Here is a 22668-nt window from a genome sequence, read left to right as displayed (position 1 = left end):
AATATGCTATACATTTATTTTAAATAGTAACTTGTACTTTTTAACCATGTATCAATTATATACTAATTTATTTTACAGCTTAAAATTAATTTTAAAACATCATATACATGTGTATATGCAACGTTGGTAATGAACATGTTTCGTTTAACATTTTCAGAAGAAGAAGAAGAATTTATAGTATTCAGTGTTTATTCATCCAATACTTTATTATATTCATTAAACATTACTTTTATACACGGATAGAAAAGAGGCAACAATGATAATTGCGGCAATCTAAACTCCATATTATCATAAGCAATTCCAACATTTGCTTCTTTGTCTGGAATAAAAGGAATCTTTGAATAACGTTGACTAAAGTGCGTTAGTAAGATGAATTTTGCATTCATATATTTTCCAGCTTTTATCGCTTCAGAAGTCGTTGAATGCAATTTACTTTTTGCTAATTCTTCAAGACCGCTTTCTATGGTTGCTTCATGAATTAATAAATCACAATTTTGTCCTAATTTTATAAGATTTCGACAAAATACAGTATCACCGCTGAAATAAAGCATAGGATTCTCTTTATAAAATTGTTGGTATATCATAGTAATTAATTTTATAACCAGCATTTTACTTATCTTACCTATAAACGATTTTTTTGTTATCTTGAAGAGTGATAGCAATACCATATGATTCCTTACAATGAGTAACATGAATTGTGTTTATTTCATTAATATGTAATTTATTATAAAGTGTAATTTCAAAATATTTTGGTAACTTATGAGAGTCTAAATACAAATCACCATTGTGCACTAAAATATATTGTTGTACAACAGATTCAAATTGGCCATTATAATAATTCAACCAAGGGGTCATACACTTTGGTGTTATCAAATACAACATTTCATCTGTGACCTCTTTCCTTCTTAAAAGCAAACCCATGAGTCCTAAATGGTGATCTGCATGTATATGTGATATATAAACAGCCTAAAAAAGAAAGAAGATTGGTCTTATATTTTTTGTCAGAAAGCTGAATATTAGACAGATAAGTTTCATTAATTATCGTTTTAAAGTATAAATAATATACCTTAATAGTACGTAAAATGTTGAGACTTTCCGAAGCTCCAAAAAACCTAATAATTTGGCCAAGGGTACCTTCTCCACAATCCAATAAAATGCTACAATCCTTATTAATTCGTAAAAGAATACTGCTTGTATTTCTAACTTTATTTGGTACACTACAACCAGTACCTAACATCACAATTCGTGGATAATCCAAAATAGTACCTAAATTAAGTTCTGCTGATTTTTTGTTAATAATTGTTTTTAATTCTTTTAAAACATTTGTAAAGTCAGGAATTTGTGAAACTTCGTCAATATATGTCTTTGGTTCTTTGTAAATTTCAGCATTAAATAAACAGCTTGGTACTGGACGTATTTGTAATGTCTGTGCTGTTCTTGCACGGTGGACATTATTACTTTGAGTCTGAAATAAAAAATTTTCCAAGTATTTAATCATATAAAATTCTTGATATATTATTTTTTTAAGCTAAATAAATAAATAACACCATTAATATAACTTACTTCTTTATCTTTTTCAAAACAATCCTTATTTAATAGGGGAAATATTTCAGGATGCAACATATTTAATAAATATTGATTTTTATAAACAGCTTCGCTGCCCATGCAAGTATTTTTATCGTTTAAAACTATGTGTTCAGTATTTGGGGAAAATTTTTTTAACCAATCTTGATATTGTTGAGTAGTGAAAATGTTTTCAGGAGTAAAATGAAATATGCAAAATACTTCAGATTCTTCTTCCGTTGATTCTGTCTGTTGATATTTTAAGAAAGTAGGATGATTTAGAATGGGATCCAAATATTCTTCTGTCGGACATTCAACAACTGAAAATAGTTTTTAAGAATATACTTAACATTTTTAGTAGTAGAAAAAATCATAATTTGACATATTAATTAGATGCAGTTATAATAGATACCTAAAACTATCTTTCTTTTCTAGAAAACACTTTTTAATTATTTATAAATATTACAAATTATTAAAAACTGAAGAAGTTAATAACTTAATATGTGTTAGATAATATTTAAACTGTGTATACACTAGAGATATGGTTATATATTCTCAAAAGTACCTATGAAGGTGGTTTTAGGGCTGTCTGGTTGTACTACATCTTTACTTCGAACAATAGTCCCATCTGGTTTAGTAACATCCATTCCATTCTTTAACGTATCTAAAAGTGGTCCAGGTGGTATACCAAAATCTATACATTTATTTATTAATAATTTTCCACGTCGTGGATGGACTTCACAAATATAACATATTAAATGTGGACCGCTTTTCATTTTCTTTTCTGTTTTAGTGTTTTGTTTGTTCGTTTCTTCATCTATAACTCTCTTATGATTTGCATTTATATGATATTCTTCATCTATCAAATCTGAAGAACTTTCTTTAGTATCTTTTAAAAATTTTGTTATATGTACATATGAAACTCTCATTATATTATCCTTATATGGTTTAGATTCATCGATTAAGGGATAAGTAATTTTTAAATTTGGTAAATGCATAAATGATTTAATTGCTTTTATATAGTCATCAAATCCTTCTGGGCAATGAATATTTATTTCTGTTACACCACTGGCTTGTGCTGTTAAAAGAGAACCTGGAATACCTCCAAGATTTTTCCAAGAAGAATATGTTACAAATATATTTCCTACTTTGGATAATTTACATTGATGTTCTTGACTTAAGCGTTGAACACCTTCTCCACAATTAAATATGTAATTACTATGATCAGTTAAAAGACATATACAAGATGGGGCCCCAGCTGTCCCACTACCAAGTACCTGTTTTAAGATATTAATTTTTAAGAAAATCATTATCAACATTATTACGTTTTAATATGTAACTAATTTATTTAACGTTCATTCATTTTATCCATAAGTGTTTTACATACCTTTAACTTTGCATTAAAATCCAGGCAGGGTTTTTTTAACTTCTTTCGCTGCGTTGTTGATAAATTCATTGTATAATGTTTATTGTTTGATAGTGAGTTTATATTTCTATTAATGCATTTGCAGAAACATGTTCTGATTTGTAACATTACGAAACAAAAGTCTATTTATTTACATTAACAAGTACAATTATCGATCATAAGTCTTGGAATGTATATATTTTACACTGAACTATTAGCTACAGAAATGAAAAAAAAATTATTTAATTGTCAATATTAAATAATGCGGTAAACGATTCAATTAAAAAATACAAACTGTGCTAATTTTAATTCTAATAAACAGTTCTTTATTATTATATTTTATACTTAACCTCGTTATTTGCAAATTATAAAATCACATTGTACATAAACCCACAAAAATCTGTCAATAGTTGCGTCATTAGCTACTGTTAAGTTTCAGATATATTTTATTAAAATAAATCTAATTATGTATAATGAAAATACATAAAAAATTAAAATAATACGATTTGTTATTGAATGTGGTATACGAATACACGTGTATATTCACGTGTTAGGTACAGGAGCGCATTGATTAAGATGCTTCTGTACTTCTACCAATTAAAAAAGATTTTAGCAATTAATATTTTAAAACATTTCAATTAAAGAAGATAATTTATGTTACGTTAATCAACAATAAATGCCACATTACTCTTATCGCATTTGCGTAATAAATCATATATGTATTTGCACATTATATTTCCGTTAAAGTATAATTATATGCATATTATATATTATATATGTATTATACCTATATATTTGTATTCAATATTTTATATGCTAATAAACTGTTTATAAAATTTCCCTCACTAATAACTAATAAGATAAGGAGATTATTCAGAACAACAATTATATAAATAAATAACTTTCTTAATTTTATTTTGGAGGCATTCATTGCAATCAATTCTGTTAAAGGAAAATGAAAATTATACAAAATGTTATTCTCCATTATTCAAAGGAATAATTTGATCGGTTCCAAATGACGATAGTTTAGCTTCAATGCTGTGTTTATTTTATCGGTCTCATCTATAAGCACAAGGAATTCTAGGAATCAAAATTTGCTATATATGTGTATATACAATATATGTACTATATAGATTCATTAATATTAATTTTGCTGCTTCAAATATTATATTTAGAATATATAACAGACACACACACGCGCGCGCGCGCACGCACGCTCGCACGCACCTGATATTAAGATGTAATAATTTTTAACTTATTTTGGATATTTACAGAACACATTAAGAATTACGTACATGTATTTTAAATTCAGTAATAGACATATGTTTGTATGTTTTTTTACTAACATATGTTTACATTTATCAAATATTATTATCTTCTTTCTAAAAATATGTATTACTTTCTTTGATCTTTTAAAATGTTAACAGAATTCTATATGGTGTCAAAATTTTGTTGATAATAAGATAAGTAATTTAAAACAGTGTTTTACATGAAAAGGAATATATTACATACTGTAAACAATTGTACATACATTCTTTATAACTTTCAGTATATGTACCTAATATGAATTGTATTAATAATAATATAAGAGTAATAATATGTTATCATAACAATGTCATATTATAATAATATAAACATTTCAATATTAAAAGATTAGATAAAAGTATACATACTTTTGTCTTAAAATTTCAGAAATTGGATAATAAAAGATTAATATCCTTATCCTGTGTAATAATAAACATTATGATACAGTATTACATCCGTAAAATCATTAACTAAGTAGATCCATTACATCATAAGATAGCAATTTTTCTACTTTTTGATTTGAATTGGAATTCAGATTTGAATTAAATTCTAACTGATTGATAGGAAAATTATTTGTATTAGGATTTAGATTTGAATTAAATTCTGACTTATTAGTTGTAATATTTCCTTGATTCATAGAATAATTAATACTGTTTCGCGGAATGACTGAATTAGAAACACAAGTAATTCCTTTCTGATTTAATTGTACATTCATTCCTTGTAAATTGAAGTGCTGATACTGATTTGAATTCGATGATTTCCACGAATAATCAGGTTTTGAACTTGACATTGAAAGATTTAGTTGATCTAAATTAGATCTCAATAAAGTATCAGTTAAATCTTTTACTGGAGGTTTTGTGGGTTGAACAATTGTAGGTGTTAATGGTGTTTGAGATTGTAATATTTGGTGCACTCCTTGTTGTTGAACTAATCTGTAAATAAAAATATTTCCAATTTTAAAAACTTACATTTCTAAAACCATACTTTAATTACAAAAAGAAATTCTTTTAACTTTTTATTAATAGAAAATAAATAACAATTTGTATTATTACCAACCGAAATTTATCTTCCATTGTCAATCCGTTTTCAATTTGCAGAGACTTTAAACTTGTGCTTGTATTTGGAGTAGGAACTATAGGAATTATATTTACATCATCGTTATTTGAATTAATATTTTTATACATAGTGGAGGTTTGTGAAAGTTCTTGATCTAATTGTTGGGTCTCACGACGCATGGCATCTAATTGTTTTAAAGCTTCTTTGTGCTCTGATGTTACACGATTTATCATTTCAGTCACGAGATTTGAGAGAATTTCATATTGTGGTAGACTGAAATTTTGTTCAACACAGAGTGGCAATAAAAATGGTAAGATCTTTGTTGCTAATATTTCTTTACTTGTTCCCAATTTACTGTGGCTTAATAACATTCTATAAATACCTGATAAGAAATGAATTAATTTATTTTATTTATATTAACTTTAGCTATGTAACTCTTATTATTAAATCAATATTTTAATGCAATATAGTACCTATGATGGCCATAAGAATTGCAGGTTCACCAGAGTGTGGAATTTCTTGGAGAAAAGGTAATACTTGATCAAGGACAAGCCATCGATCGAAATGCGGTAACATTTTTGCAAGACATAATAAACAATTAACTTTAACACCAAGACTTTTTCTGCGGCTTTCCTTCCCATATAAACAAATCTTTTTCATTCTAGGTAAAATTGCATTTTTAATCACTGGTCCTTCGATCATTGTTATAATATTAGGCAAAGCTGATAAACATAACTCTTGTAACTGTTCCCATTCTGATTCTAAAGCACGTAATAACATTGGGACTATATCTGTTTTTATTATTTCTGTAGTACATAATCTTAATAACAAATCCGCATGTTGCATTAAAACAAGGCTAATTTGTGGTGGATCATCTAATGTTAAAACTGATTTAATGTTTGGTAAAATATATTCTCTAAATTCTTCCACAGAACTTGTTTCCATTGCATAGATTATACTAGGTAAAACAAATGGAATCATTGGAGGATTAAACAATTCCTTGTATAAAGCTGGAAGAACTCTATGTAATATAACTCTATGTGGTAATTGTTTTAAAAGTTGAGGTAATCCTTTGTAAAATTGCGATTTCTGTAAGTTATCCCATTGGAAAATTTTGTCTAAATAATTCAGGGTTTTGACACCTATATCTGTAAAGTAATCAATCTTTACAAACTGATGAGCATCTGGTCTTAATTCAGGATTATGATGTAACATCAATTTAACTGTATCTCTAAGGCTTTCCGAAGTTGGAAGATACCTATCTGTGATATTTGAACTTTTAAAATTTTCTAAAAACTGTTTGCATTTCAATAAATCGTTGTTAGATTCATGAAGAAGTAGATTCTTTGGAGAATGTAAAACATATATCACTACTCCCAAAGAAAATATATCACTAGCTGTACCAACGCCACTTGCCAAAATACATTCTGGTGCTTGATAATCCAAATTTGGTTGAGCTATAGATGGAGCTGATATGTCATATTCTATGTATGACCACTGAGGTTGTTTACCTTCAGCGCTTTGATTTAAAGCACAAAAATCAAACCCAAAAATTTTCCACGCTCCATGACTATTTACAACAATAGATTCTGGACATAGATTTCTGTGCAATAATTTAACATCTCCATGTAAAAATGTAAAACCTTCTCCAAGTTGTAAAAGTCCATATTTAATTTCAACATCATGTAGCTTATAATCCTTTAACGCCGTTGGTAATGGTTGTGGTAAATTATTATGGTTCCCTAAAACATTAGCTAGACTAGCTAATACAGGTTCAGTGGCAAATGCTAAGCTATCTCTTGATTCCTCCAAAGGATGTTGAACAGTTAAAATTTGTGGATGACGTAATTTAGTTAATTGCGCGATACCTCTTTTCAATGTTTCTAAAATTAATTCTTTATCGTTTCTGGAAAATTTATCCAAAATACGTTTTTCAAATACAAATATCGCTGCTTCTTGCTTTGTAGATTTTTTATAACCATTGTAAACCTTCCATAGCAACGATGGTCCCGCACTTGCTATATGAGCAGTTACTTCAAATTCTCTGGTCACTGGATTACCAGGAAGGACATTTGATAATTGTGATAAACCATAAGCAGTGTTTTGAACAGTATTGGATATTGTATTGCTAACAGTGTTTCGTAACTTCGTAAACACATCCATTTTATTTTATAATTCGTGTGTGTATGTGTTTTAAATATTCATTTAATAGCTTAATATATTTTATTAAAAAAATTTTAATAAACAATGAAATTACTTAAATTAGAAATTTTTTGATATCTTTTTATTTCTTTCGACATTTGACCTGCTTTCTGTTTCATAAATTTTGTCTTTTAACATTCCAATGTATTATGTATTGATATATGTTTTACGCTACACAAAACGTAATTTCTTGGAATATTCAATAGCGTCACACAATACATCTATTATAATAATTAACGTTGATTCTATTATATTAAATGTATTATAATAATTTTTGACATTTTAAGACATGAGTCTTGATCTTACGTATCATGTCAGTTCGGCATAGTATTTTACTAGTTTTCATTTAATGGTTATGTACCAACCTAAACACGTAAATGTTAATATATTTAGTACTTCCCAAAAATTCCTTTAATATTTCCTATCATTTTAGATCAAATTTTCTCAGTATTTTTTTATTTTGATGTGTCATATAAAACGAATAAATAAAATTATCTGGTTAGTTCTTTAATTAAACATAATTGACAATATTTATGTGCTTTAAATTTAGGAACATAGAAAACATTATAAATCACTATTTTTTGTTAACAAGAAATAAGAAATATTTGCAAAAAGGGTATATATTTAATGAAATTGAGAAATTATTACAGTTAAGTAATGAAAAACGTTAATGCTTACAAATCATTAAATTGTAATTAAATATATACGTATATATATATATATATATATATATACGTATATATAATATGTATGTGTGAAGTATATTTGTTTTTAAAACACGTAATAGATAATAGTAGGTAATAAACAAGTAACATAATGTACGTATGTAGTACATTTATAAATACATGAAATAATTAACATTTGTAATAAAATAAATTTCATATTGCAGAGAGCATATATAACATGAGACGACGATTTCTGGAAAATTAGTTGCTGATATGTTTCCTGGATCGTTAAAGATAAGTGACATGTCATTATATTATAAACAGACAATAAAGTAATAAGAGTTCAACGTACTGCAAGAGTGCGGTAAAAGGTAATAGTCAGTTTTACTTTAATAACATTATCGATTATAGCAATTTTATTCAAAATAAAATAATTAGAATATCAAGATTTATAAATCTAAAACAATAACAGAATAAAAGAATAATAATATTAAAAATAGTCATGATGACATTTTGTTAATAGTTTAAAATTACATTAATCCTTGAAGAAAATGATTTTTAAACAAATATTAAATATTTTCATAGGATATAAACAATACAATAAAGATTAAGAATTTTTATATGTTATGTATACCTATGCCATATAATAAAAATGCGCAAAATTGAGATTTATGCATTGACTATGTAATCACTCGATTAATCCTTAAACAATCCAGGATACTTCTACTTAAAATTTCATTGCTTGTAATTATATTTATTTAGGTATGAAATTAGTAAATATACATTGATTATATGTATATATTTACTGAATTAACATATTTGTAAGATATATGTATACATACGTAGGTATGCATTATAATGAAAATAACTAAAAGTAAAAAATATGAAAACTATAATCTTAAAAATAGAAGTTTTTTAATAAACAACTAATTCTTTTTTAATAGGTACGTATTAACGTTGCATCAATTGCACTTATAATATGCTATATATATATATAATGCAAATATAATATAAACAGCACTTTTTCGTTTAGCAGACTTTAGGTCAATATAATCCCTTCATTGATTAAAGTCGATATTCTGTCAGAGTACTTTCCCTAAAGGACGACCTTTGTAGTGGGGTGGGCCGACGAATAAGGGAGAGAGAACTGGCCGTCGACCCCGACAGTTTAGTTGCCTTATGAACCGCGTATGGATCGTTCGTATTTTACCCTTACATTTTCTCGATTAAAATTCCTTTTACATTTCTTTCATTCAGTCTGCTATAGATTTTTTCTGTTTTTGATTAATACATTATTGTCTATGATTGTTTCATTGCATTAACGAGGACGTCGTGTGAGCATTTAAAAAGAAAAGGTGTTTATAGTGAAATATAAAAATGTTTTGTTGAAAAATATGTTAATAAATATATAGTTTGCTGTTTATTTCTGTTTACCATTTTTGGAAATGCTTATTTTTGCAGTTTATAAGATATTTTTTAAACATCGATTTTTTGTTTCAAAATAGTGCCAATCTCTTAATTATTTTACATTTACTATACATACTATATTACTATATACAGTTCATTTAAATAATATGATTTTCCTTAATTTTGGGATATGTGCATACTTTCTATAACGATTTTGAACAAATATTTTGTTTGTACGTTATATTGTTTATATGTATAATAGAGTTTTGCTCGTCGCTTTTCACAATTTTTATTGAAACTGTGATATGCAATTTTTACTAAAAAATAATGTAAAATGTTTGTGTAACTTTGAATGTTACAGTCCATTGTTTGAACTTCTTCTTTTAATTTATTTATTAAAATGCTGCAACTGTATCGTGATAGTTGTTGAATTTTTAATCTTATCGTTATTGTTTTAGTTTGGAAACATAAATAAGACAGATTATGATGTTAATGCTTAACATTATGGTTAATGGTAATAAAGACGATGTACTGTCAAGCATTTTCCTAAATTGCGAAGGTGTAAAAATGTTGGAGAAGTGAATAGTGAAAGTTTGCGGTGTACATAAGTCCTTCGATATCGATTCCTGCAAATTGCAGTGGTGCATCCTCCACCAACAGCACATTTATGACTCTCCTCCTCTCAATGCGAGAAAAATTATTCACGAGGAGAATGCTCGCATCCAGATAAACCAGAAAATTGTAAGTTTATAAATATTACAATGCTTTTAAAATTAATTGACTGTGACATTAGAAATTATATCTGGCTTTTTTTTATTATTATTTATTGAGAATATTTATAAAATTAAAAGTAAGTAGAAATGATGAAGTAAAAATAATTTTCCAATTTCTTAATTTAAATGTTATATTTACTTGTCTGCGGTTGTTTAGAAATTGAACACGGATGACGAATTGGATATGAATTTGAAATTTAAATGGCTCTTCCTTGGAATACTAGTTATCATCCTCCTTGAATTCGGTAAATTTATTTCATTACTTTTCACATTTAAATTGTTATGGAAAGGCATACATACACAAAAATGAAAATGTTATCTACCATTTAATTTTATACTTCATTAATGTGAATATATGTTAAATACAAATCATTAGATAATTAATAATAATAAAATAAAAAATTTAGATATTACTAGATCAATGATAAAGGAAGAAGATGAGTTTGTTGCATTGAAAATTGATTCTCCTTCTTCTCACGTCGCCCTTTCGGGAGACCTTACAATATCTGTTACAAAGTCGACTGAAACGTTAGAAAAAACAAAGTACAAATATGGATTCAAAGAAGAAGAAAATGCAGATTCGAAATCACTTGAAAATATTTCTAATCAATTTTTTCTACTGAGGTAAGCTAGTTTGCGTCTTATTGCCAGCTATTGAAAATGATTGTTAAAATGTAAAATATTCGAGAAGTTACTATAGAATTTTTTCATGAATACGTTCTACGACATTTTTTGAAATTTCATTAGCACTGTAATGAGACAGGGCTATCATTTTTATAATAGCAAAATTTGAAACCACCCAGAAAATACGTATACAGGATGTATCATAATATGTCGGATCTACTTCAGGAATGGACAAGAGGCATAAGAACAGTGAAAAAAGTTCATATGAACATGTGCCCCTTCATAGAAGATGCTCGAAATGGCTATCTTTGGTCTGTGCGTATGCTTGCACACGTCGTATCAAAGAATTTTGCAATCTTTAAAAAATTTCATATGAACTTCTCTCATTATTTTCGTGCCTTCTGTCTATTCCTAGAGTAGGTCCCACATGTCGTAATACACCCCGTATACAGATTAATTTCTGTACCACGTAACTTATTTTCAGAGAATGTTGAATTTCCGAACCCTCCGAACGTATATTTTCAGATCCGTTTCAAATTTTACCAAGATAATGACGATAGTCGTGTCTCGTTACAGTACTAATGAAAACCCAAAATGTTTTGTACAATGTATATATACATAACAGGTTTCTAGGAGTGATCGAATATTTTAATGTTTTAAACGATTACCCTTTGACTGTACGATCTACAAACTAACCGTTACATGCTGTTTATGTTGTTCATAGAGTACTGTACCTTTTTGAAGACATATCAGAATTAATAGGTGAAATTCAACTAGAACAGTTGCCTTCGGGAAATGAAACCATTTCAATCATCATTCCTTGCGGGTATTTTACTCGTGGCGGTGTTTACGCTCTACGAGTGGAATATAAGTATGAGAATTCAACAGTGCCTGTTGCCACTCTTCATCAGGTTGTTATTGTTTCTCATTTTACTTATAGGATTTGCTCTATAATATCGTTAATATTTAATGTACTTTTTATTACATCTTCTATAATATGATCGTAGCATATTTGCATTGAAATGGTAATGATACATATTTATGCTTGTAGACAAGTAAAATATTAGATGTAAAGTGGCCACTACCAACAATCTTCTTAGAATCTCAGCAAATTACTACTTACCCAGATAAGCCTGTCAAAGCCACAATAAGATACAATGGAGTAAACTGCAGTCCATCTGACAATGTTCCTGTAACTGTTTACATCCTACAATTAATATATTGCGGATCTAGCGTAACTGCTTGTTATTTGCAGAATAATACTTATATTCAAGTAAATGAACAATCTTTCTACAACTTTGTTTTTACCTATTTCTATTTTAAAGATTATTATTATCTCTAAAACAGTTACATTATTAATAAAACAGTTATTATGTTATTTGTAAATTTCGTGCTATATTTTCAGATATTATATTATGAAGAAATAAGAGATTTTTTACCAACAAAGACTATTTTTTTCCGATGTGAATTGCTCGGGTTACCTGGCAATTATGCTGTAAGATTAAAAGCTTCGAGTACCAATCCTACAGCACCAAATACTAGCGTGTACTTTAAGGTAATTAGCACAAAGGTGTATTTTATTCCAAGCCAATTATTTACATGATATAATAAAATCCTTCAAACAATAATAGAAAATTTGTTTTCGTGACTTACATTAACAGTACATTAGTAAATAACATATTAGAAACAATAACGTATATAAATATTTTGCTATAAATTGCTTACTTTACGTTTGAATTACAGGTGAAATGGTCTGAAGAATTTAAACTTACGGTTCATGCAAGATCGATATATCCTTGTGAAGGGTCAGGAGGTGTAGCCGTCCTTTTCGAATATCCTGCGTGTCGACTAGAAGGTGATCGTGTTCGTGTTTATGGTCGTTTGAAAGCTGATGTTACTTCCGTTGCTTCACCCTCCAGTCTTCATTATATCACCGAATCTAGATCAATACCTGGCAAGCATTCCTTGGCTTTCGATTGTGATCTTTTCACAGAAAAATTTGTCGAATATTGTTTCGTCTATGTTAGCCAGGCGGTCACAGGCGCTATGGGGGATGTTAATATGTCCTGCATACCCACCTTCCCTCTCCAAGGTACATTCAAACTTTTCACAATTCATGTATGATATTAACATTATATCTATCTCTACGTACATATGCAGGATGTTTCATAACAAGTCCCCTAAACTCAATAAACTTATTTAGGTGTAAAACTAATGCATGCCCAACTCTGTTTATTGTAACCGAAAATATGCTTTTATAAGCGTTGGAAATACGCATTGTTATACCTGCTGCCGTTATCGGAACATTAAGCACGCGTTAAAATAATAAATAGTACGATTTTGTTTCTGCAATTCATTTTCTGTGAGCTTCCACCTCAGTCATTTACTTGCGGAATTCTCGCTCCAGGTCATTTCAAGGTCATAGTATGGCACATGGTTGAACGCGTTTTAATCTCATCATTTTAATAATAAAGGATAAAATATGTTATTTCATTTAAAAACGTTATTATTATTATTAAAATATCATATGATATTTCCTTGAGATGATATTCACTCCCATAGCTTAATTTTTTTTTATCATGACAACTAAGATAGTAATTAAGATTGTCGAAGTTATGTAGAAAGTCCTGAAAACATACATTATAATGCATCTTAGTAATACATTTTATTATGTATAAATATTAGAAACATACAAGTTATTTCTTTAATACTTCATTTTTGCTCAATATTGCTCTATTTAGAAAGTGATGCTGCTGGTTGGGGACCTTGGAGTCCATGGAGCCCATGCAGTAGCTCGTGTTTTGGAGGAATTCGAAATCGATATCGCTTTTGTGACACTCCACCTCCGAAATATGGAGCAAGATTTTGCCAGGTAAATATTTATTTATTAATGCAAGATTCAATTAATGTTGTTAGTACAATTGGTTAATACATGGTTAATTCGAAATCCAAATAAATAATTATTATACACGTATGTTCAATTTCTTAGTAGGGATGACAAAATCACTAAAGTTAACATTTATTTATCAAATGATAGGGAAAGGCGATAGAAACTGAATTCTGTGGCAAAATATTTTGGGAAGTATCCTCTAAAAATGAAGCATGGCATAATCGAATTCAGAATTCGATATGCGATAGTGCAGTTTTGGCTGCAACAAAGCCGGAAGTTGTAGCTGACATTGGATTACAGTGTCGATGTGGATGTCGTATTGTATTAAAGCATCAACCTTACAGGAAAATCCTTGGAGCTAATACTCAAGCCTGTCCTGGCCGATCCTTCTGGCTTTTGCAAGTAATACTAAATAACTAATAAGAAAATAAATAATCAATAAATGCCAAATAAATAATAAATTATCACCGCAGATAATAACATCAATAGTCTACAGTCTGATTTAATTTGTCTAGGCGCAGGCGAATTTTATAATTGGATTACATTTAGATCAATTACAATTTCCTTGCCCAGGACAGTATTTTCGTGTTCGGGATGGGAATTCCTTAAATGCAGATCTCTTAATCGACGTTACATATGATAAAATGCAATTTACTGTGAAAACACTCATCAGCTCTGGGCAAAATTTATTACTGGAATTTTTTAGTGATGAACTTGTAGCATCAGGGGATGCTTGTATCGGTGGTTTTCTTGCTCATGCAGCTGTACTAGGTAAAAATAATTATTACAGAATCATGTTTTTCATAGTAATTTAAAACATTGCATACTTTATTTTAAAGTAGATTATTTAAAAATAGTTAATTGCAACGCCTCGTCTTTATAGATAAAAAGTATCTAAAAAGAAATAGAACCACCACCACTGTGCCTTTTGAAACAAATTTAACGAACGTTGAAGAAGAATGGATCTTTTGGAAACCAGCACATTTAGCAACTGCCTTGCTTTTGATACTCATATTTATAGTTTCTATTTTCTTGGCGTTACAATTTATTATAAAGTATAGAAAGTATCGTATTGCTGAGGATTTGGATAGTCTCAATGATGTTTCAGGTATCAATATTATGACATTTTTCATCAGTTATATATATTTTTTAATATCTAATTATTTGATAAAATTATTGAATGTTTCATTAATATTAATTTTATATTAATGTTTATTACTTTCTTTGTTGACCGTTTTCTTCTTTTTGATGATCACAATAGGAATTATATCTATTCTTTAGCACTATTCTAATCTAAGCACTAGTCTAAGCACTATTCTTATCATATAAAATGAATAATTTTCATAACTACTAGAAACTGTTTCGTACCTATAATCTCAATCAAATTCATTTTTTTTGTAATCAGAACTAATGCCTGATCGATCAAAATTTCTATCTACAAGTACAATCATTTCCGAAGTTATCTCTATGATAGAAACAACCACTAAATCTGCTCCAAAGGAGACTTTAAGTAATACAGAAGATCACTACCATAGTATTGAAACCTTAACAGGGTAAGAATAATATTATTTTAAAATTCTAGAAAATCGTAAAAACTGTTCCACAATAAAAAAGATCAAATTTGAATTCTATTATTATATACATATCTTCTCAATGTAGGTGCAAGGATGAATCTACATTGAGTTCTAGTACATTAAAATTAAATAGCACGTTGGAAAGTTCTTCTGACAAAACAATCACATCAATAAAGTCAAACTGTGATAAATTATTATCAGCTTCCAGTATTCTCGTGTATCATAAACCAGAAGTTAAATATGCTTATCCCGTAAAGTGAGTTTATTATGTATTTTAATTGATATAACAGAGATTTAAAAGATTGCAAGTTAATTACAATATTATTGATATATTATATAGGTTACAAACAATAGATTATGATGGTTCAGAAGAGAAAGAATTAAAAATGGAAAATGGTAACTTAAAAGATAATAAAAGTAATAGCATCTCAAAAATTTATCAAAATAATGATATTAGTTATTCAGAAGGAAAAGTAAATATTTCTTTATCTAAGAAATTATAAAATTTAAAGAAAAATTATATGTGTAATGTTCATTGTTTTGTATCTTTCTTAACACATAGGAATCTTCACCTGAAAGTGTTATTTCAAGTCCATCAATTTTGGTAAGTGGGAAAGAAACAAAGGAAAGAAGAAATCGTGAAAAACTTCTACAAGGTCCAGGATCGGAATTTAGTCTAACAAATCCTGATTCAGAACTCGAACTGGATTATTATGATTACAATGTGGCAAATGCTAGTGCTGTTCCAGGATCTTACTTAGGAATGGACCCTGCTTTTTTAGTTTGGATTCCACCAATCGAGGATTTACATCTAGACACAGAGGATCTTCTCTTAGGGTAACTAGTAACCTTTTTTTTTTTTAATTTAGCAGTAATATTATTAATTACATAATTATATGTTATTGTTTATCAACAGAAGCAAGAGAAATTCTATTTTGGCTCTTGAGACTGAAGGTGCTGCATTAACACCTTCCGAATATAGAAGAATGAAACTTTCTAGTTTTGAAGATTTTGGATTTGAATTGGAACAAGGGTAAATATTAAAAACATATACCTATTATTACTTTGCAAATGACTTACAGATATAATATTTTTATGGATTAATTTTATGCATTATATTATGTCTTATATTAATATATATTATGTCTTATATTATTTTATGTCTTATATTAATAATGAAAAATATTTCTAAAAAGAAAAGAGACTATTGCTAAAATTTGAATTATAGAAATTAATTAGGAGTGAAATCTCTGAAACTTTCAGAACAAGAACGTTTGAAAAATTACTTCCTGTCCAAAAACTTCTAGAAGATTCTAGTATTAAAGTAAGCATGGAATCTGTATCTGGTATCCTCGAACATAAACAATACTGTGTTATTTCAAACCGGAGGTAAGTCCGTAGTAGTACGTAATTTATGTAACTATGGATAGTATTAAAAGGATTATAGCACTCACAAAGAGAAGTAAAAAATGTCTAATAAACATATATAAATCCTAAAATCAATCCTTTCAATGTAAAATTTTGCGATTTCGCGTTCGATCATTGCCTCAAGTTACCATTTATTTACTATGCTTGATTGAATTCGCAATAACATCATTTACCCCAATATATGTATGTATATTGATTAGACATTTTTTTTTTTTAAATTATTTTTAAAATAGTTGTTTCTATATTAATGTGCTTTGCTCTTCATAGGGTTCGTCTAGGCAAAGATGAAGAATCAAGCGAAGAATCGAACTCTTCTAAAAGCCTTCTTGGAAGCCCTATAAATATGCTGAATAACGATGAAAATAATAAAGGAAAACTATGTTCTACGCCGAACAGAATTTTACAAAAAGATCTTTCAAAGATAAAGCAGAATTGTAATCAAAAAAAAATTCCTAACAATCAAGATGAGGATATAACAAATATGTCTTGTAAATATAAAGAGTTAATGGAATGCACTCAGTCAATTACAAACATAAAGGACACAGTAAATATTCCTATGACAGAATTATCAGGGAGCCCTTTAAAAAGCTTTTCTCAAGTACGAAAATTAAATAGCAGAGATATTGATGCTTCTTTAAATGTTCAAAATCCAGATTATGGTATAGAAACATTTTGCCTAAAGCAGGGGTCTTTTTATGATCAAAATATTAAATTTGTTGACGATGATGACGATGAATATATCGACTAGAAATTTTATAAAATTATTCTTATTCGTTTCTACTAGAATCTCTATAATTTTTTTAGTTTAACGTTTTCGTTTATATCATTCGCCAGCTTAACAGCACGCGAACATTTAGATTTCATTATTTAATGGTATTTTAAATACCTTAATATTATTTCTTTAAATATAATTATATTTCTTGTTATTACAAAGTAATGATTTTAGAAAATTGTTAAACTTGTAACAAAGTACATTAATGTCTCTCAAGATATAACCAGGAGTTGATTATCGAGGCTTTTTTTTATCTGTAATAGAATTCGGATTTTGATGTAATAATAGATATAATAGTTATGACGATCTAAAAGAACAGACAATGGAAAGAAGAATAAAGCGAAAAACTATATTTAACTACTTTGACTCTGCTACCGAACGATTCATATCGATTTACAAAATTTACTGTAACTTCGTCAATTATAAGGATGCGGCTATTAAATTTAGAGCGAATATGTACAAAGGAATAGGCAATCTATTTATGAGCCTAAAGCAGTGCTTCTTAAACTTTCCGCATCCACGATCTCGAAAATTTTCACGACCCCATAATTCTGTTACACGATTTCATATGGGGTTGCGATCCATAGTCTAGGAAGTCCTGATATAAAGGGACGATTATAAAATGCTACGTAACGACATTTACTAGCTCGATCGTTGATTACTAATGGCTCACTGCCATGAGGTTGTAGAGATAATAAGGTCATATTATGCGAAACTCTTCGAGTTGCATTTTGAAATATATTACTATAATATTATTATCACGCTCATATGTTGAACTAAAAAGATTTGTTTTATAGATGAATAATTACATTTTTATTTTAAATTTATAAATGTTTGTAAAGTTCAAATTTTTGTTCTTCTTCTTTCTTTATTTTGATTTTAAACTTATATGATTTATCGGGAATCAAAAAACGTAAGTCTATGAAACTCTATAAAAAAAAGGCATAAGAGATCTCATATTTCCAACAAAAATATCCAAAAATATCTAGTAAACATGGAATTGAATGCAATAAGGGAGACTAATTTCTAGTTTTTGGAACCAGATCTTCAATATTTTTAAAATCGTTAACTACTTTAACGTGATTATGTGCAATTGTATATAATAATTCTCATTATTTAATCATTGGTATAGTACAAATTATATGACGCAGTACAGCTACTCTAAGATTTACTATTTTGCTATGTAATTGTATAATATAAAATCTAAATCTATCTAAAAATATATATCATGCATAAGAATGATTAATGAAAAAAGATCATATGAGTTAATGTATATTCTTATATAACTGATGTATATGAATTTTTCTTCTTCAAATAACTCGTAACAGAAATCATGTGTAAAGCTGTAATATATTTTATAGGAGCTGATTTCTACATCACTTATATTACTTATTTCAAGCATTAGTTTAGGTCTTATTTACTTTTCTAGAAAAGGATATATGTATTGTTAATTAATACAGGGTGTTTCGTGTATCTCGGTTACTTTAATATCCTAAGACGCCTGTGCATACCTTTTTTAATACGAAAAATTGTATGAGGAAAAAATTGACTACTTTGGAATTCATGACTTCTCCCACAACGTCATCTGAAGCAGTCAATTTCATCTTGCCTGATTACAATTAAAATAATATTGTCACGTTGATTAATAATTCACTAGCAATATTTTTATTGTTCTCTTTGTATATAAATGATAAAGTAAATTATCTAATATAAAACACAAAAATAATATAAGAGAACACACGAAGAATCATGCAACGTGAAAAATAATGTAATTCGACGATGTATTAGAAAAATAAGATTGCCATATGTTACATGAAAATATATGTAGGTATTAGTTTTTATCATACATATACGATGAAAGGATATCGATATGTAAAAGATTATATATTTTTAGAAACGTACTATATACATATTTATAATATTTAAAATTAATATTTATATGACGTTAAATTAGTAATTATCATTTTTAACGTGTATATACATTCAACTTATATCAATTTTTAATTTATTAAAATTATTATTAATTTAAATTACATTCTACGTAAATTAATTTCTATTTATTATTAATTTCTTGCAAAGCACTAGTCATCGGATGATTAATTTTTAGTTTTCTCATCTTCTATTTCGAGTCAATTAGTACGTTATGCTAGGCACTGGTGTAAAGATTTTTAATCAAGTAATAGCATATAAATTAATGTATATAATTAATAATGTAACCGAAACAAAGAATAAGATTTATCAGATAATGCATTCGACAAACATTTTGCATCAAATTTTACTGTACTTTATTATAATTTTTATTGTAAACATTCTATGCATACATTTGAAGAATACGTTTTATGTGTCACGATTAAATAGCAAAATTAAATAAATTAAAAGAATATTTGACTGAGTATTAGCAAATAAATCTTTTTATCTAAGTCTTTTGCCTTTCTTAATTACATTACTTAAAACTGTGTCTAACTTGATAATTATATTTGAAATTAGTTTATCCCATAGTATGGATACATTGATAATATATTCACGGATAACAAAAATACATCTTTTAATATAATTAATTGAATTATAACATTTAGATACTTATGGGTATATGATTTAAACATGTAACTAATATGCATACACATGTTGGTCTTAAAATACACATTCAATAAAATGTATGCAAAAGATAATTTAAAATACATAATGAAATTGCGCATCGAAATACGATATAGTATACAATATAAATATAATATTCAATATATTTAACATTACATTACTTATTATAATTACTGTAAACGCCTAATATAGAATTAACAAAATCAACCGGCAACAGTGTAAAGTGTTTCGTTGAGAATAGAAGATAAATATATGCACATTCGAGCTTCGCTTGGAAATCTGCGTCGTTGAATGCAATTGATCGTTGTGTTTGAAAGTTGTCGTTGCGTATAAAAGCTTTTAAGAGGCGAGTTAAATAATGAAATTTTTTAAGGAAAGCAAGTTAGAAAATATCACTTTTACATGATTTACCATTAACATGTTTAAATGTTTTCGAGTGTTTAAAGCAAATTCAACGTTAAATTAATTTTCTTCTTAGTATAATAGTTAGTTTTCCGTCGAACTGATAGAGGTTATGATAATGCCGACCTGATAGAATGGTTTCAATGTGATGAATCTTCTTCGATTGGCCATGATACTAATATTACGTGTATTTCGGGCAATGAAATGAAACATGAATATAATGACAATGATATTCCTCAACGTTTCCAAGTACATATTTGAAGCGTTAGAAATAGAGTTAAGATGGTAGCAGTCACAAATGGAATGTAACTTTACCGAATTAGATCTGCTAAAAAAGTTGTGCGATTTAACAGCTAAAAGAACTTCGGGCCCATAAATCTTTAATAGAATTATATTTAATTTCATTGTTTGTATTGCTATTATTGATATTTATGTTCCTCCCTTCTCTCTCTCTTTTTTTTTTTTTTTTTTTTAATACATACGTAAAGATGAACATCAGGAGAGTAACTGTTCTATTATCCGTAAATTCTCTCATCCAAACAGCCTTATCCCTCGCGTAGTTGGGATCCTACTGTACTAGTTTTTGATTGATCTTTGGATAAGTGCGATCAAAGAAGAATTTACAAAAAGCACTCATTTATTAACTTCGAGCGTCAACGAAGTTTCTGGTTGAGTCCAAATGTAGCCTGTACGTGTTATACTGCAATGAGCGTCGTAATATCTGCCAGGAGCACGACAATAGGACCATCTTGGACAACGGCAGCGGAATTTGCTGTGAAATTCTTCTTTGCAGACCTCATTCCACCAACAAGTCCGCTAGAAACAGACATTCATTCATAACTCATGAATAATGTATAGACTGCGAATATCTATGGAAATTCACGTTGGAAATTCATTTTGTAAACACAATTGAAAGACTAGGAGAAAGATTAGAGCGAAGGTGGTACAATTTTTGATTTGCTGATTGTTAGAAATGATTCAAGGGTTTTGAGGATTCTGCACTGAAAATGCCTAGATATGTGATGTATGAAATCTGCAGAATGAAAACGAAGTAACCTCAAGCATACAAGAAGTATACGCGGAAATGTCCGGTTACGGATATACGAACATTATCACCTAGGAGTGTCCCACTTATTTGATATTTCATATATTTCGTTTGCATTAATTACGTGCCATCTCTGGATTTTTTCACTCTTAAATTTCCCATAAATGCATAAAAATCCGCAGATTAATAATAAATGTTTGTTTACAGTTTCCTTACCTCTGCCAAATAACCTCTCACGCTTTGATCGCTATAATTTCTCTTTTTAATCAAATGTCTCGCGTTTGTCATACATACTTCTGCGCATAAGATTAACACTAGTAACAAGTACAACACTGATCCTTCCTACAAGAGAATCAATTTATAATAATATCTTTATGTTAATATTTTTGACGTTTTATTATCACAATTTGAAATTAAAAATATACATATAAAGAAATAAATGAGAAACGTGGAAGAATGGAATGACAAATATCGAAACGAGCAAATAGAGATGCAATAATATAACAAATTACACTTTCTCTCGATTAACTTTATCGTTTATTGTAGTCCTTACATTGTTGCGCATTTTTGCTAAAATCTTTCGTGCAACGTTTTATGCAATCACTTTTAAGATGTTGTATGAAAAATCTGGTAAAAATTGAACTACATATTTAATTTCTAATACTGTACGCTTCGCACGAGTACTTGAAATAACAGATTACGTACAGGACGTGGCGCAGGCGTACGCTTATTCTTCCGCTCCTGATTTCGTAAATCGATCGTTGCAGAAATTTCAATTTTTATATTTACTTAGATAAAGTGTCTCCTTAATTTTGTAAAGTATTGCTTGAATCAACATAATTATTAAAACAAATACACAATATTGCTCAAAATTCGTCATTCGACAGAATTTTCTTGTAACAAACATTACTTGGAATTTTCATACCACTTACCGTGATCACAGTCAAATAAATTATGTTTAT

At 28.3% G+C, this 22668-nt stretch overlaps 4 protein-coding genes across 8 annotated transcripts; 1 reads left to right on the top strand and 3 right to left on the bottom strand.

Annotated features, from left to right (window-relative positions):
- Positions 1-180: 180 nt before the first annotated feature.
- On the bottom strand, positions 181-3681 carry LOC117211934 (ribonuclease Z, mitochondrial). 3 transcript variants are annotated; one of them, XM_033456277.1, is made up of 7 exons: positions 3319-3681; positions 2951-3186; positions 2129-2840; positions 1564-1883; positions 1067-1465; positions 623-966; positions 181-537 (listed from the first exon to the last, which is right to left on the bottom strand). In XM_033456277.1, exons 2-7 carry the CDS (start codon positions 3095-3097, stop codon positions 189-191), a joined length of 2271 nt encoding a protein of 756 aa, XP_033312168.1. In that variant the 5' UTR covers positions 3098-3186; positions 3319-3681; the 3' UTR covers positions 181-188. The 3 variants fall into 3 exon arrangements, with proteins under 3 accessions (XP_033312168.1, XP_033312169.1, XP_033312170.1); XM_033456278.1 differs by having other exon boundaries at positions 2951-3083; positions 3319-3680; XM_033456279.1 differs by having other exon boundaries at positions 1564-1877; positions 2951-3083; positions 3319-3680.
- Positions 3682-4677: 996 nt separating this feature from the next.
- Positions 4678-7577, bottom strand: LOC117211957 (SCY1-like protein 2). Its single transcript, XM_033456332.1, has 3 exons — positions 5803-7577; positions 5330-5711; positions 4678-5205 (listed from the first exon to the last, which is right to left on the bottom strand). Exons 1-3 carry the CDS (start codon positions 7490-7492, stop codon positions 4740-4742), a joined length of 2538 nt encoding a protein of 845 aa, XP_033312223.1. The 5' UTR covers positions 7493-7577; the 3' UTR covers positions 4678-4739.
- A 2407-nt stretch (positions 7578-9984) lies between these two features.
- On the top strand, positions 9985-18597 carry LOC117211958. 3 transcript variants are annotated; one of them, XM_033456335.1, is made up of 18 exons: positions 9985-10344; positions 10534-10621; positions 10784-11000; positions 11725-11911; positions 12052-12273; positions 12406-12555; positions 12744-12855; positions 13742-13872; positions 14038-14292; positions 14406-14661; positions 14774-14998; positions 15296-15443; positions 15550-15720; positions 15805-15937; positions 16027-16301; positions 16381-16497; positions 16728-16853; positions 17160-18597. In XM_033456335.1, exons 2-18 carry the CDS (start codon positions 10561-10563, stop codon positions 17638-17640), a joined length of 3267 nt encoding a protein of 1088 aa, XP_033312226.1. In that variant the 5' UTR covers positions 9985-10344; positions 10534-10560; the 3' UTR covers positions 17641-18597. The 3 variants fall into 3 exon arrangements, with proteins under 3 accessions (XP_033312226.1, XP_033312224.1, XP_033312225.1); XM_033456333.1 differs by having other exon boundaries at positions 12744-13092; XM_033456334.1 differs by lacking the exon at positions 9985-10344 and adding an exon at positions 10435-10453 and having other exon boundaries at positions 12744-13092.
- Positions 18598-21280: 2683 nt separating this feature from the next.
- On the bottom strand, positions 21281-22405 carry LOC117211919. The gene is made up of 3 exons (XM_033456253.1): positions 22260-22405; positions 21923-22048; positions 21281-21477 (listed from the first exon to the last, which is right to left on the bottom strand). The coding sequence occupies exons 1-3, from the start codon at positions 22269-22271 to the stop codon at positions 21295-21297; spliced, it is 321 nt and encodes a 106-aa protein (XP_033312144.1). The 5' UTR covers positions 22272-22405; the 3' UTR covers positions 21281-21294.
- Between the last annotated feature and the right edge of the window lie 263 nt (positions 22406-22668).

The sequence above is a fragment of the Bombus bifarius genome, unplaced genomic scaffold, assembly GCF_011952205.1.
Source record: "Bombus bifarius isolate JDL3187 unplaced genomic scaffold, Bbif_JDL3187 scf7180000008265, whole genome shotgun sequence".
Lineage (NCBI taxonomy): Eukaryota > Metazoa > Arthropoda > Insecta > Hymenoptera > Apidae > Bombus > Bombus bifarius.
The sequence above is the reverse complement of the archived record's forward strand: the minus strand, read 5'-3'. Positions and strand labels throughout refer to the sequence as shown.